This window comes from Nasonia vitripennis, chromosome 5 (assembly GCF_009193385.2).
Source record: "Nasonia vitripennis strain AsymCx chromosome 5, Nvit_psr_1.1, whole genome shotgun sequence".
Classification (NCBI taxonomy): Eukaryota; Metazoa; Arthropoda; class Insecta; order Hymenoptera; family Pteromalidae; genus Nasonia; species Nasonia vitripennis.
In genome coordinates, this window is record NC_045761.1 from 2,794,664 (window position 1) to 2,810,851 (window position 16,188).

Sequence of the window (16,188 nt, forward strand, 5' to 3'; positions counted from 1 at the left end):
ACGTACACACAAAAAAAAATTGACGAGAAACAATCGATGAACACATGACGATGAAAAAATGAGCTGTTGAGATGACGACGAGATGAAGCGCATTGCGAGAGAAAATGAGCGAATGGCGCGCAAACTCGTGGCTAAACGATTCATTTATAAAATCATTTCTCGTCATTATGAAAAAAAGTATACAGTTTTCTGAGATGAAGAAAAAAAAATGCGTAATGCGTTGGGTATTCTTTCTGTGTGTAAAAAATGTAAACACCTACAAAGCCCACAATGAAATCAATGTTTCTAACTTATTTATAATAAATAATATACATTAATGAGAAAATATAAAAAAAAAAAAAAAAAAAAAAACGAGTGGTCGTTCCGATGCTTTTTGTGTGCGTTGCACGTGCCCTTCCCATAAGAATTTTTCCGGAATCATCCGCGACCGTCCGCTTTTATTTTCCTTCGCTCTTTTCTGAAAAGCCGAGGCTTTTAATTATAATTCTCTGTTTGCACGACCGATATCCGCGAATTTATTTCTCAGCAGGAAATTTCACTTAATGACATCGCCACGTTGACAACGTACAGCTTTACACCGTGTTGCACGACTTAACTTTACACCGAACGTAAAACGATCGCGCGATCCGCGCTGTTCCACCGTGAAATCTTCATCACTAACCGTGTATGCCATGCAAAGTCGAGCTTTTATAGGATACGCAGTGTAATAACCCAATAACGCTCGCGCTTGTATTCTGTTATCCCGTATCCTTTTAAAGGCCGGGATTGCAGTAGCTTCCATAAAGTCAGCCGTAAAGTCGAATGAATTATCTCTCAGTGTGCAGCGGGATTTCGAGTGCGTATCTCGACCTTTTTGGATAATCTAGCGGAAAGTGCAGCATCAGCGTCGAAACAACTGCGCATACGACGACGGGGTAAGTTTTATGCATCAGACGACTCGTCGAAAAGCTCCTCCTCTCGAGCTTGCTCTCGTTGCCTAACGGCTATTTCATTTATTTCATTAGGGCTTTGGAAATTCGTTCGATCGACCTAAGGGCGTAGCAGTTAAAGCCCGTCTGACCGGACTCGGCCTCTTACTACTTCGGAATAAACAGCAACGTCGACCCAGCCAGCCACCGAAGCCAGCTGCAGCAGCCTATAGATCACGAGCCCAATGAAACCCTCGAGCGAGCAAAATAAGGGAGTGGAGGAAAGCTCTCTTTTTCGGGCGCGCATGTGCCGAAAAATTCCTAAGCCCGCATAGAAGACCTCGGCTCGGGTGCAAGCGCACCGACCCCTATATACTTTCACAAGCGTGTTTGTGTAACCTCTCTCCCTTCCCACTTTCCGATCGTCCATTATACACACACGCATACGTCTACGATCGAGCCTATCACGCAAGCGCGAGAGCGATAAGGGAGTGTGTAGAGACGTACAAGAGAGGGAGGGAGAGAGAGAGAGAGAGTGCGCACCTGGAAGAGCGTAGCGACGAGGAGCCGCAGTAGTACTCGGTCAGTCTCTCTCTCGCGCGCCAGTCTGTTGTACGGATACACATTCGTTCGCCCGAATTTTTTTCCAGTGAGAAGAGACAGCATCAGGATGAGTCTGCATCTGGAGGACGAGGAGATCGACGAGTGAGTACAAGCTTTCTCATTTAAGGCTTTCTCTCCGATGTAGGGCAGGAGGGTAGCGTTGTTTGGCAATGTACCGTTCGAGTGGGGTTATCGAGCTCGAGTGGTCGGACGCGTGTGACAGCGCTGTTCGGCAACGACATTGACACGAAAAAGAGAGCAACGATCGGTAATCGCCGAAGGTATAACCTTGCCGAAATCGGAATCTCGGGCGATTAGATTTTCTGATATGCGAATCGCGCTGAATAAAGAAAGCGAGACAATGCACTAGAGCACAATGGCCGAATATTACTTATGCAAATGGCGCAGGATTTGAATGCTCAATGTGTGTAGCGAGTCGCGATAAAATTCAGCGGTTGCCAGGCAAACGGCTTCGAGGATTATTCGCTGTTACGCACGTTTTCGTCGCTCGGCTTGTGTGTACCTGCGCGACACCTGGTCGATTTCGAGAAAATTCGTTTAAATTCCCACGATAGCGCATCGAATTTCCCAGCGTACGAGATTACCCTAAAAATTTAAATATTCTCGTTCTCGAAAAAGAAAAAAAGAAAAAAAAGCCACGTTTGCGCAATGCGCGTAGAGTCGCACGAGTTTTCGAGGGGGGCCAAGGCGCTATCGACTCGACATTGTGTATAGTGAGTAGCGCGCACGCATAAGTTTTTCGTAGAGAGAGAGAGAGAGAGTCGGACGAACAAACTCCGGAAGCTTTATCGATCTCCCTTTCTCGAGGAGTGTATAGACACGCGCGCCCTCGAAGGATAATTCACCGACTAATAATCGCGATACACTCCTTCGTATGGGCGGATGTGTTTTTGACTCGAGATTGTTCACTCGTGTGCTCGTGATTTTTCGTCGTATTTATGCAATTGTATAAACTAGAGGCACAGCCTCGGATAGTTAAGAGTATATACCTATATACAATACGAATGACGTCCTCGTCGAGAGTTGCGGAGTCTGCGATAAGCGAGTCACAGTCGGTTAACTTTCCACGCGGGCGAAAACAAAAATCCATCAAAAGCGTCAGGCTTCCCCCTCCCCGTCCCCCAGTCTCTCTATATATCAAACAAGTCCGACAAAAAGCCGCATCAGAGAGAGAGAGAGAGACGTCAAATCCTCGCGGGATTAAAAATCACGGCCGCAGTCGCGCGCAAAAACAAGGCTATCTTGTCAAATCCTAAACGCGATTCTCTCTCTCTCTCGCGAAAAGCATTTTGTACGTCCCAATGCACAATGGACGAGCAGGGACGCGCGGTTATCGATCGTGCTAAACGATAAGCGCGGGCTTTTTAAACGCTCACGCGATCCGCTAATACTCTTTATTTTTTCATCGGACTACTCGTCGCTCGGTTGTCATTGTTTTACCGGTTCGGTTAACGTCGCTCGATCGAAAGTATGCAATCACTCGGCGCTCTTAAATCCCCCGTAGGCTCTTCAATTTCCTGCGGTCTTTCTCTCTCGCGCGCGACTTTCTCGAGAATTCTAATTCCCGAGAAATTTCCCGCGGGTTTCTCTCGCTACCTCCGCTCAATCAACCGGTCAATTTAAAGTCGACGGAGTATAGCTCTGCGCCTCTGATTTCATTACTCCCTTATCAAGCCGATTCGATCCCCCCGACCGGGCGCGAATTAATACGCGGGAGATTGTCGCGATCGATGAAATTTTAATCAGCACGGCTGAGTTCGCTTCCGCAGTTATGAAAATTGCTCGCGTGGGTGTGACAGCCGCGCATGATTCAACCAGCGCACGCGTGAGCGTATAAGCTTCCAGAATCATCGGTCAGTGATGATCCGATGCAGGAACTATTATTATCGACTCCGCGTGCGACCGTATTGTTTTCCGTCGAAACATTTTCGATATATATAAAAGGAGCTAAATCTGGACGATCGCCGCAACTGCGGAAATTTATATACAGGGGACGCGAGTTTATTCAAATCCGCACCGCAGTGTCCGACAATACTCCGCGGTTGCGTGTACACATCGGCGCTGACAAGGCAAAAAAAAAAAGCTTTTATCGTGTGTATATTCTCTCGAGCAACAGGCTATATTCCCTATCCATATCGCTTATCGAGCACCTGCCGATTGGTTTAGGACAAAAGCGCTTTATATTCGATAACTCCGAAATGAAACGTCGTTATACCCGAAAATTTCAATCAGCGAACACACAAAGACAGTTGCTCTCGTTGGAACGCGAGTGTAGTAACTATAGGCGGTTGGCTCTGCGGTTCGGATATTACTGGCTGACGTTTTGCCATTCGTTGTATACTCGATCCGGGGGATCATCGTTCGTGTCAATAATACACTTGCAGTATAGTCTAGTCGACTCGGGAGGATTTATTCATCGCCCGAGGATCAATCGATGCGCCCGACCTATCGAAAGCTCAACTCGAGCGGTTACGTATAAATAGTTGCCGTATAGCCACTGCGATGGCAAAAGAAAGCTTGCTCTGCACCGAAGTCGCTTGAATTATTCAGGAAGCGACAAACGAGTCTACAAAGTCCGACAGAACTCGGGCTTCTTCCACTCGAATTTCCCGCGAACCTAATGCGACATCGGGGAAATTTCACAACGAAGCGAGCCAAAGCTTGCGGATCGAGCCTCGGTGTATATAGGAGGTACACCTCGACGTAAAGTCGATATCATCGGCGCTCCCCGAGGAAATCAATAATTCCTCTGTAGACACGCGCGGATCACGCGAAAGGCGTCGATTTTCCAAACGAAGGGAAATCTAACGGGACCGTAATTTACCCCGATTTTTATCGCGGAATAATAAATCATCCCTTTATCCGAGATGTACTCCGGAAACGCATAATTGCGAAGCTCTTCACGCCCGCCTAATCAAACGCTCGACGTTTGCTCTCGAGAACGCGAGTGCACAGGTGTAAAATAACCGCTGCGCTTGCTGGTAAACAGGAGTTACATCGTTAGAAGCTGAGCTTCTAAAAATCGACTGCCGTTACGAAACCCCGCGAAATATCAGCCTCGACAATAACATCGTCGATTTATTTATCTCGCCGGTTCGCGACGACCCAGGAGACTCTGGCGCACGACGGGTTGCGCAATCCGTCATTCATTGGCAGAGGCGCGAGCGCGTCTCCTAAGTATTCGTTTATTAATGACGCAACGCTCGCCTATCACCGGCTAATCGGTCAATTTCTTTTACTATCTCAGCGATTTTGATTGATCTCGATGATTTGAACGCTGGAATTTTTTTTTTTATTATATTACTCGCTTAAAAAAAAATCGGCTATCGGCTCGGCGAGCAGTTACGCGCCTCCTGCGTTATAGCGAGCTGTGTAAAAACGGAGAGGAAGAGCAAGATTATCGCGGGGAAAAATGGAGCCACAATTCCTCTGAGCCCCTGATCCAACACTCTGGAATCGAGAAGTGCGCGAAGTGTCTGGGATGAAAAACAAGCGTCTCCTTACTTTAAAGCCAGTCTAACGAAGCTCCATTTCCTCGGCATTGTTGTGCCAACGGCTGCTCCAACGTGTCACAGGCCCGTGTTGTGCAGACTCTTTACGGAAGGAGCCGCTTCACTCTGCACTCTTGTTAACGATATCAATTTCGTCCCGTCCGGAAGGTCGATTCGTCGCTTTGTTTTTCATCGTCCATATCCGAGACGAAGTTTCTCCCCAACAGCGGCCAAGTCAATGTTGACTCTAATTAGTTGCGACTACGGAACTTGTGTGTACAAGCGGTCGAATCTCTTGCGCCACATTTCTCCATTATGTCGAGACGAAGATCCGAAAGAGGCGAAAACACAAACAAGAAAATTTCCAGAATCTCGACTCTCTCTCTCTCTTCTCTGCAGTATACGATCATCGCCGAACAACAAGCGTCGCACCCGTCCTGCGCGCCAAAACACGTCGAGTCAGCTGCTTCTTCCCTATACACACACACAGTCGAGCGTCGTAACCGTCCACCAGCTAAGCCCTGCAGAGAAAGAGAGAGAGAGAGAGGGAACGCGGCACAATAGCATCGAGATCTCTCTCGCCAATTACAACCAAGGCCCTCTCTCTCTTCTCGTTCGACTGGTGGGACGGCGTCGTGCTGAGAGAGAGAGAGAGCCGAGGGTATAAAGCGAGTACCTGCTTCGCGCGGGTCGCAATAGTAGTCGTGCAGCCGAAAGGTTAGAACGTGTTCGAGGTGCATCGATAGCTCGCGTGTGTGTATTTCATACGCACCTTCGCATTTGGCTTGATACATAGAAGAAACATTCCCTGGCGAGATGCCGACGTGCACGTGTTCGCTCGAGCGGCAGGCCGAGTACGAGGTGAACCATGTGTGCGAGCTGAAGCTTCCCGCGGTGCAGGTCGACGAGGAGCTTCACACTCGCAATAATCGAAAGGTCGTCCTGCCGAACGGTGAGGCTGGTCTGGAGGATGAAGAGGATCGGACCGACGACGCCATGGAGGTCGAGTGCGCTGTGAGGTAGTTTCCGATCTGGTTTGTGCTTGTTTTTACGGAGTGTATACGCAGCTTTTCACGAAACGTCGTGACAGTCGCGGTGTGTGTGTGTGTGTGTGTGTGTTTACCGATAGCACAGCCGACGATAATAGCGATATAAACTACGAACATAGTTCGCGCCGTTTAGCTCTTCTCTCTCAACAACTCAAGCCCAACTCGGCGCAGCAAAAGTTGCATTAGCGCTTCGGTGACGACTTTTCGCGAAAACAAACTAGGCCAAAGCGGTTCCCTTGCAGCGCTGCGTATTCCGGGAAAAAAAAAGTCCGTTGGATAATGCTCGACTATGCTTACCCAACCGAAATGTCACAACGACGGCGTCTTGTATAATTACGCGCGCAGTTTGAAACAGGCAGAGAATCCGAGAGCAACTGCGTGGGGCATTAAATCATAGCGACGATAACTTTCTTTCGGACGTGCTGCACGTGAAAGGTATACACGAGGAACGATGTGCCAAGTCATACTCTCCGCTTCGGGTTCATCTCTATACTACCTATATAGGAGACTGACGTGACTCATTTCGGAAATTCATCGGGGGCCTTGATCCGTCAAGGTGAGCGCGTTGCTATTTATTTACTATTATTATTATTATTATTATTTTTTTCTAAAAAGATCCTACGACCTGTGCGTATCGCATACTTCCTCCACTGCGCTGACCAAACAGCCGCATTAATATCCCCCCCCCGAGCGAAGGTACGACACGGTCGATCGCGAAACTAACGTTTGAGCACGCGATTTATTGATTTCCCATAAATCCAGGTTTCACGCTTATGAAATAGCGCAGCCTCTTTTCTCTCACACTCTGATGTGTTCCGCTCAGGAGAAGGGCGGGTAAGCGAAAAAATCGACCTGCGTGTAGAAAACGAGAGCCCACTGCATAAACTGGTTTCTCTCGCGCGTATGCGGTCGACCTTGATGCAACGGCTCGCGCCCTCGCTGTATATAATCACCACATACGCGCTCTCTCATTTCTCAACGGACGACTTTTCGAGAGACGATTTGAAGCAAACGATTCTTCCCTCGCTATGCGAGATTTTGTTTTGATGAATAGAATCGTGTATAATGTTGTTGATGGCCTTGAATAATTCAGTTTGTTATGCCCTGTTCGAAAGTAAAAAGTCTTTCGGGTAATCGATTTACCTGTTCCGCTCGCTTTTTACAGCGACGTCAAATGGTTTGATTAATCATATATTATACGTCTTCTTTGTCATTGCAGATACAGAGATGGCTCAGTGCGTCTCAGGAATCCGAACATCGAGCTCATGGACCAGGACATCCTGTATCACCTGGCCCTCGGCAGCGGCTCCCACGACCTCGTCGAGATGTTCGGTGACATTAAGGTTCGCATAGATGGATAAAAAACACGAACGTTCGTGCGTCGGAGTGCGCGCGAGATACTCATCGGGATGACATAAGAGATGGATCCGACTGGAAGATTCAAAGTCAGCTCTGACAATTGCGGCCGCGATGCCGCTTGACCTTTCGCCGCACGCGCGCTGCGATGCATTTAACTATCTAAACCGCTTTGTATATATTTATGGTTACTATACGGTCCGATTTGTATGCGCTGAGGCACGAGGTTTATAATTCCTCGAATAGATTAGGCGCAAGCTCGCGATGCTTTTTTCGTGGAATTTTTAAAGTGCCGCATTGCGCTTCCTCTCATTACGGAGTAGCCGCGGCTCTTTAACGCGATAAACTCTTTATTATATACAAATTTTTTTATCCTCGATATTTTTCAGTTCGTCTGCATGGGCGGCACGCCGAAGCGCATGGAGCAGTTCGCCAACTTCATAATGGCCGAGATCGGACACAAGCTGCCAGCGGGTACGACCCTCCTCGACATCAGCCAGTATTCCTACCGGTACTCCATGTACAAGGTCGGACCCGTCCTCTGCGTCAGCGTGAGTATTATTCTCCTGTCGGAGAATCGCCAGAGCGTGAAATAATTCCAACTATAGAATTGTTTCGCCAAGATATGCGTTGCGCTTTACGGAGGTCGTAAAAGTAGGCGATGCGCATCGTAATAGCGAAGAAAGTTTCCTCGTACATAGCTGCTGCTGCTGCTGCGTCGTAAAATATTCACGCGGAAACTCTTTCTCGCGGCGATGCTTCCTCTCGTAAATAACATTGGAATTTTTCTTCGACACGCAGCACGGAATGGGAATACCCTCGGTGGGAATTCTCCTGCACGAGATCATCAAGCTGATGTACCACGCCAAGGTGAAGGACCCGGTGTTCTTCAGGATCGGCACCTGCGGCGGCGTCGGCATCGAGGGCGGCACCGTCGTCATTTCCGAGGAGGCTGTCGACGAGATGCTCAACCCCTATTACGAGCAGGTGTCTATTATACTTACATAAATGCGATTATCGAACGCGTTGCGCATGGCTCTCGCTTCGTTATTCAGCGCGGGCAAACAAAGGGCTTTTATCCCGCTCTTTCCCGCGCACAGCGGAGCGACAGTTGTCGCCGTCGCCGAGTGTAAAGCTCGCGAGCCGATAAAAGCGGAGGTGGATGTACATCGAGAGAGAGAGAGAGAGAGAGAGAGAGACGGGGCTGACAATACTGCAGCCTTGCGGCGACTGAATAGCTGTGCGCGACAATTGAACCGGGGGAAAGGGGTTGGGCTGACCCAGGATTGCGGCTGAGAAGCAACCTTACTGTTGGCTTATGCTTTTAGAGATTTTCGTACTTGAAACATTTATTTTTCGAATCCTTTGTAATTATTAGTGATGCCACAACCTTCGAAATTTGCCCACAGCACATCCTGGGCAAAAAAGTCTGCCGGCCAGCGATACTCGACCGTCAAGTGGTCCGCGAGCTGAAGGCCCTGGCCCACGCGGAAGACCCTTACGACACCGTTTCCGGCAAGACCATGTGCACGTCCGACTTCTACGAGGGTCAGGGCAGACTCGACGGCGCCTTCTGCGAGTTCAGTGAAACCGAGAAAAACGAGTACTTGAGCAAGCTCCAGGATGCCGGGGTCGTCAACATCGAGATGGAGTGTACCGCCTTCGCGGCCTTGACGCATCACGCCGGCATCAAAGCTGGCATCGTCTGCGTCGCTCTGCTCGATCGATTCAAGGGCGATCAGGTGGGTTACGTAATCCTTGGATTTTTTCATTTTTTCGCACTTTGAAATTTCATTCGGGTGTGGTGAATAAATATGTCGATCTCGGACAGGTCTGCGCGCCGAAGGAGGTGCTGAACGAGTGGCAGATGAGGCCGCAGCAGCTGGTCTCGCGATACATAAAACGCTACCTGCAACGCAAGGGCCGACTCCACTCGACCGAGAGCCACGGCTCGATGTGCGTCAAGAGTCCCCGTCGGTTCAAGCTCGTCCAGCAGGAGTCCGAGAACTACGAGTAAAGCCGTCGTCGACGTCCTGTCTCGAAATTGCATTTAGAAGGAGGAGAAACAAAAATAGAGAAAAAATATCGACGAGGGGATCAGCTCTATTATGTATTATATAGAGAAAAAAAAGAGATGGCTTCGCGCATGCGCTCCTGAAACAAGGTCTGCAGAGAGCCACTGCGCAGGACACGAGAGAGTGTATTATTATATACCTAGGTGGATGAAGCATTGTTTTTTGCGTTGAGTCGAGAGAAAACTGCGCGTGTGCCCACTCGTATAGGCCGCTATAGATAGCAGAGTTGCGTGACGAGTGAGAGATAGAGAGGTGAATTTATGCTGAAAAAAGCAGGTAGTGTGCGCTGATCGAGGAAATTTTTTGCGCGTCGCAGCAGGTACGTTACTATATGTGCGGAGAAAAAGGACGCGGCGGTGATCCTGTTTCATTATAACCTCTTACACTGTATTACAAGACCGTAGATGAAATTACACCCACACAAGACCAATATTTCGGCAGATACATATCGACGTGCGTTATAGATACACTTTTACCCCGACGAATCGTCGTATTGCTACGGATTTTCTACGTCCACCCCTCCTGCCCGTATATATGCGAAATTTTCTCAAGGTCGCTGTTCTGTGCGAGTATTTCGGTTTCGAACTAATGCGACGTCTCTTCCGGAAATTTTATAGAATTACTATGCTTATGAGGCGAAATTCGCCTTTGAAAAGGCCCGACGGAGAACGTTCACAATGTAGTTTTACTTCTGACCTTTCTCGACCGTGCTTTTTCGAAACTTTGAGTTTCTTCCTTGCTCTTCAGCGTTACACTATCGTTATACCGTAATATCGATTTCAGACGAATTCCAAGATAATTTTTTCAATTTCTCCTCGTTTAATTATTATCGAATTCAAAATACAAACACCGGAAGGTCGTCCCCGCACTCTTCACGCACGCGAGTAACGCGAGCAAGTTCAAATTTGATTCTTAGCCTGCTTGTGACGTACGAAGAAGGGAAAGAAATGAAACGCGGGCGTTTGCAGGCCACAACGAAAAGTCTGGTAGAGGCATTTTAGATTAGTTGGCCCACCGTTTTCTTCGTCGTCCGGTGAGCATCGGTGTAAGTACACACGTCGATACTGTGCGACTGTCTGTATGTTTATGTATGTTTATGTGTTCAGTAACGTAGATGTGAAGTGTAGAACTATTAGTTTAAGAGACACGAGCGATCTTGTACTCGGGTATAGGTACACCGATGCATCCGTGACGCGATCGAGATGCGGTATATGTATGGGTAAGATATTTCAATGACAGTTTATCGATTCTCGAAGCCAATATAACTTTACCGTCTGTATAATTCTGAAACTTCATTCCGGACTGATCTTTTTCAAATCCTCTTCGACATGTTCAAAGCTTCCTGGAATTCGACTGGGTTATTGCTTTCGCGTATTATTATTATAATGAATCAATCGTTTGAAAACGTTACGTATATACACCGGTATATCTAAGGGTTTCTGACGTTTCGAACATTCAATTCGAATAAAAAGGATAAAAACACGCGCAAGTAGTATACGGCAAGCCCCACAACTTTCTCACTAATTACAGTACAAAACACGTTGTTTATCGTCACCGATTAATCCGAGAACATGGTGAGTCTTGAAGTGATTTCATTTTACATTGGTTGTGATTTCAAACGACAAAGACTCTATTGTAAAAATACTGTATATGATTTCGAGTACACATATCTTGAGGCACTTTAAAATTCTAAAAATTGCAGTTACGAAAACTTTATTATATTCAATATATCTCTATATAACACCACTGATTTTTAACACTCTTCTGTGTTATACACTTGTATTCAACGCACATTGAATTGAATGATTACTTCGTTGTACGTAATTGCAGCTGTTGACGTATTTTTTTACACAAGATGATGCCGAGAGAAAAAAAATGCGATAAAGATACGAATTCAAGTTACAGCAATAGTTATTTCATAGGTGGTTGCCCGCGGGAGTTGATATGAAAAACCAAAACGCCAAGTTTCGAAGCTAGATTACTATATAAATGTTGCAGGTTAACTATTACGTATACCATTTATTATTGAGAATAAATACGATGAGTTTTAGCGAGGAGAATAAAAAGAAATCTTGTTGATGAGCGCCTATATCTCTTTCTTCGTCGCTCGAGAAAGAATTATGAACTTGTTGAGCGATTAATTAAATAATTGACGATTACAAAGTTCCCGAGAACTTGTGTGAAATTTACGAAAAACGGAAAAAATTGCAAAAAAAAAAGAAGTAAGGAGGAGAAACGACGTTTGATCGTAGCAAGAATAAGTTGTTGTATAAGAACCAATTACTCGTAAAATGAAAAATAACCGCGTGTTCTTTCTGTGTCTGACGATTATACAGATAATTGAAAATCTAAGATGGATATAGCTATATCGTTACATTGAAATAAACATGTGATACGATAATACACTGAGATATGGTTAAATGCTTATTTCAAGATAACGAAAAATTTAGTCTAAAAATAATACAACAACTGTATGTCACACGTAATCCGAGAAACTAAAATTCCGCACAAGCGAATCGCGCACCGCCGACGCTTATAACAATAAAAAAAAAAAAAAGGACCAGCAGCGTAGCTCGCTATATCGTTTTTGCTAAGGTGGTTACGTTTTGCGTGAAACAACGACATGTGTCTGTGATGCGAATTTTCGCTGTTATTAAGTGTTACGAGAGCTGCGCCAACCGAACGCTATATTGATATACGAGGATAACTATTAGGAGAGGCCGCGAGATGCGCACTTGTCGCCCTTTTCAAATCGCACTAAATTCATATCTCTAACTAACGTAGCGTGTTGCAACAATGATAAATTTGTATTTTTAATCCGAATCTATAACAGTCTAACCGATAAGAAGAAGAAAACAATCAGCGGCAAGTGCGCCTCGTTGGTTTTCAAATTTTTCGCCGATTCCCTTAGTGCGCTACTTTTACTTGGTAGAGCGTATTAACGCAGAGACGGCTACGTCGAGTTGAACAGCAAAATGAAAAAAAAAAAAGAAGAAATTATTGTATCGTCTGTTGTATTGCATTGTATTCGTATTGTATTGCATATTCTACATTGTATCGTGAAATTGAGTGTTCCTCTGTCGATTCCGATAGGCATTATACCGTTTTAAAATACAAAAAAAAAACCAGAGTTATTACATACATTACGCATCCAAGTGCTTACTGTAATCCGCAAGTTCGTTATAGCAGATGAGTGTATAAGGCAAGAAGATGAAAAGAAAACACGACGATAAATAAAATCTGTATTGCGTATATATTTAGAACGAACGTATACAGAAAAAAGCCCCGCCGTAACTGGAGCTTTTACATGTATATAATATATACGACATTATACACGTGCGTTACTACTAGCCGTGACAAAAAAAAAAAAAGAAGTAAATAATAATAAAAAAAGAGTATTTTTGCGGTCGATCGTTCCAGAGAGATTGGGTATCGTTTTTCTTGTCGCGTTTTATGCGAGACGCTCGCGATGAAGACTGCGGCAGCGGTGGTCCCTCGATTTTCCGAAAATCACGCGGTGTGCTGGTCACTATTACGTTCGAGATCGAAGATCTACTTGCGGAGGGTACGCTGCACGGCTGGTGTTGATCGGTTCGTGGCGTTATAAAAGGGGCAATAAAAAGAGAGGCTAATTATTGAAAAACACGTGTCTGTGTTTGTCTTACTCGACCTTCTATCCTCCAATACCTAAACGTTAATTCTTTGATTTTATAAACACTGCATACATCTAAAATTTCACAGCTTACAAACTTTCCACTCGAACTATAACTCGCGTCATAACTCGCTATTACAACGATCCATTGACAGCAGCAGCAGCAGCAGCAGCTCGAGGTGTCAGCCAGAGTTTGAATATACGAAGCGTATACCTATATACATAGAGAGAGAGCGCACGGACACGACTCGAAGCAGCAGTGGTGGGGCAGGAGTATCAGCTGTATAGCGCGAAGAGACTATTGAGACGCATTTGTGCACTGAACGTCGTCGAGCGAACACGTCGCTGCTGCCGTTCGAAACGAGAGCCCAGTTTAGAGGTTTAATAAGCAGCTGGTGGAAAAATGTCGGCGCAAAAAGGGGGACAGCCCAACGGCGGCAACGAGGACGACGCTCAACGGTATGTACTGTTGCGGTTAATCATCTCGTTTTTGGCGGGAATGAGAGCATGCGATTATACGGTCGTGTGTGGTCACTGTTATTTTCATGGGCTGACGCGACTATCTTATCCGGCAGTTTTTTCGGTATTTCTTCTTCCGTTCTGGTATCAGCAGGAGAGTGTTGGATCATCGTTATCTCAGGTGAGAGCAGATAAAAGGTTCGATGGAATAGTTGAAGTGTCCGAGATTGAATTTTGATGGGGCATTGTCATTCTGAAACTTACGAGTGGTATGCGTTTAAGTGTCAATGGCTCAGCTGCTGGACGTGTATTTATCTGTAAATAAGTGCTCGCTCGCTATTTATTATTAAAATTCAGCAATAAACCCTAACAACCATAACGCCATACTCCAAGTTAAAAATAGCGTGCATCATCTAATTTAAATCTGAAATTCGAATCTGAAACCGTTATCTCGAAGCCCTGACCGTTACGCCGTGATCCGTCGTCTCCTCTTACGCACAATCAAAGAAATACAATACGCCGGAATTTTTCACAGCAACAACCAAGGAACAGTGCACCTGAGGAATCCAAACATCAAGCAGCTGGACCATGACATCCTCTACCATCTGGCCCTGGGTACCGAGTCCCACGATCTCGTCGAGATGTTCGGCGACGTCAAGGTGCGATATCGATATATTCGACGTTTACTCGGAATTTTTTCTCGGAATAAAATCAAGCCCATAATTGCGCGGAATGTGCGAACGGCATCGGATGACGAGGCTCGTGAAACGACGCAAATGATCCGCATCGCAAATTTCTCCAGCAACATTCATAACTCGCTCATACGCATGCGACTTGCGAAATACTCATCGCGCACGCGTTCCATTGAGCCTTTTTTCCACGAGTCAATGCGCTTGAGAGATACGACTGCGGCGATAAACCGTGATAATGGTTGAACGTTGCGGTTTACAACCGTTCGATTTTCTTGACAGTTCGTCTGCATGGGTGGGGCGCCAACGCGCATGGAACACTTCGCCCAGTACATCCACTCGCAGTTGGGAGACAAACTACCTCCTGGAACCAAACTCCAAGACATGAAGGAGCACTCGCACCGATACTCCATGTACAAAGTCGGACCGGTACTCTCCATCAGCGTGAGTATAACCATCCATACCGATATCGTCTGTGATCGGTAATGTATTTGAATCGATTCTTTTTTCGCAGCACGGAATAGGAGTGCCCTCGCTGCAGATCCTGCTGCACGAGATCATCAAGCTGATGCACTACGCCAAGGTGAAGGACCCGGTGTTCTTCAGGATAGGTACCAGCGGTGGTATCGGCATCGAACCCGGTACCGTCGTCATATCCGAGGGCGCCGTCGACGAGATGATCAATCCCTACCACGAGCAGGTATCGTATAAGCAATACTGCGAAGGTTAAATTTTCTCCAAGTGCGTGGGGTCGACTCAATACGCGCATAAACTCGAATAATAAAATTCATTCGCGATAAGCCGTTCGACATTTTTCGCCCTCGCGTGGAAGCTCGTAAAAAAATCGCTATCGGCTTCGCGAGTATACCACTGCCAAACGCCGAGCATGTGACCCAATGCAGTGTAACGATTTTAAATTTAGAGCAGTGAGCGCGGAGAATATGATAGAGCTGATACGCGCACGCGACGCTGTCACGAGTTCGCCGACTGTAAGTGGCCTACCGCACGTGCAGCAGCATGAGATCATGTATACTTGCGCTGAGCTTTATCGTATCGCTCTTAACGTCATGCTTCTTCGCATGAGCTAAATCAACAAAAACACTCGTAATAGTGCTAGTAAACTGTGATATCTACATTACGCACGCGTGTTCACAGGCGATTTGCGGCAAGAAGGTCCAGCGCCCAGCAAAGCTGGACCTAGAGCTCGCCAAGGAGCTCCAGTCGTTGCACAGAGCCGACGACGGATTCGAGCTGGTCCGTGGCAAGACCATGTGCGCTTCGGACTTTTACGAGGGTCAAGGCCGCATCGACGGAGCTTTCTGCAGCCACACCGAGGCTGACAAGATGGACTATCTGAAGCGATTGCACGCCGCTGGGGTGCGGAACATCGAGATGGAAGCCACCTGCTTCTCGGCACTGACGCACATGGCTGACATTCGGGCTGGGATAGTCTGCGTCGCTTTCCTCAATCGCTTCGAGGGTGATCAGGTGAGTGATTATTCGTGATTTTAAAGTGTCATTAAAGAAAGTATATAATCGACTCATCGCCTTTACAGGTTTGTACGCCGAAAAGCGTGCTGACCCAATGGGAACTGAGGCCCCAGCAGATAGTCGCCCGCTACATCGAGAAACACTTGTAGGCTGTGCTTCGCGCGATTTTTTAGTCCGAAATATCTTTTGCCGAGGTGCGAGAGATGGTTGCGCATTTTTTTTTATGGGCTCGACGAACTTTTTCGATTCTGGAAGAAACGTCGAGCGACTACTATACATCAGGGTATCGAACGTCGATCTTTTCGACAATTTTTTTTTATGATTTTAGTATATAACACGTATTTGTATATGTACACGCGAAGTTTGTGTAATAAATGAGAGAACGCACAGATGA

The 16,188-nt window shown here is 46.5% G+C and overlaps 2 protein-coding genes across 4 annotated transcripts; both read left to right on the plus strand.

Annotated features, from left to right (window-relative positions):
• The first annotated feature begins 1,400 nt into the window (after positions 1–1,400).
• On the plus strand, positions 1,401–13,148 carry LOC100123316 (uridine phosphorylase 1). Of its 2 annotated transcripts, none has more exons than XM_016986910.3 (6): positions 1,401–1,613; positions 7,292–7,415; positions 7,818–7,979; positions 8,230–8,415; positions 8,838–9,170; positions 9,260–12,098. In XM_016986910.3, exons 1-6 carry the CDS (start codon positions 1,579–1,581, stop codon positions 9,443–9,445), a joined length of 1,026 nt encoding a protein of 341 aa, XP_016842399.1. In that variant the 5' UTR covers positions 1,401–1,578; the 3' UTR covers positions 9,446–12,098. The 2 variants fall into 2 exon arrangements, with proteins under 2 accessions (XP_016842399.1, XP_016842398.1); XM_016986909.3 differs by lacking the exon at positions 1,401–1,613 and adding an exon at positions 5,716–6,042 and having other exon boundaries at positions 9,260–13,148.
• Positions 9,655–16,188, plus strand: LOC100123323 (uridine phosphorylase 1). 2 transcript variants are annotated; one of them, XM_003425250.5, is made up of 7 exons: positions 9,655–9,822; positions 13,314–13,614; positions 14,150–14,273; positions 14,586–14,747; positions 14,818–15,003; positions 15,459–15,791; positions 15,860–16,188. In XM_003425250.5, exons 2-7 carry the CDS (start codon positions 13,559–13,561, stop codon positions 15,941–15,943), a joined length of 945 nt encoding a protein of 314 aa, XP_003425298.1. In that variant the 5' UTR covers positions 9,655–9,822; positions 13,314–13,558; the 3' UTR covers positions 15,944–16,188. The 2 variants fall into 2 exon arrangements, with proteins under 2 accessions (XP_003425298.1, XP_032456218.1); XM_032600327.1 differs by having other exon boundaries at positions 9,674–9,822; positions 13,311–13,614.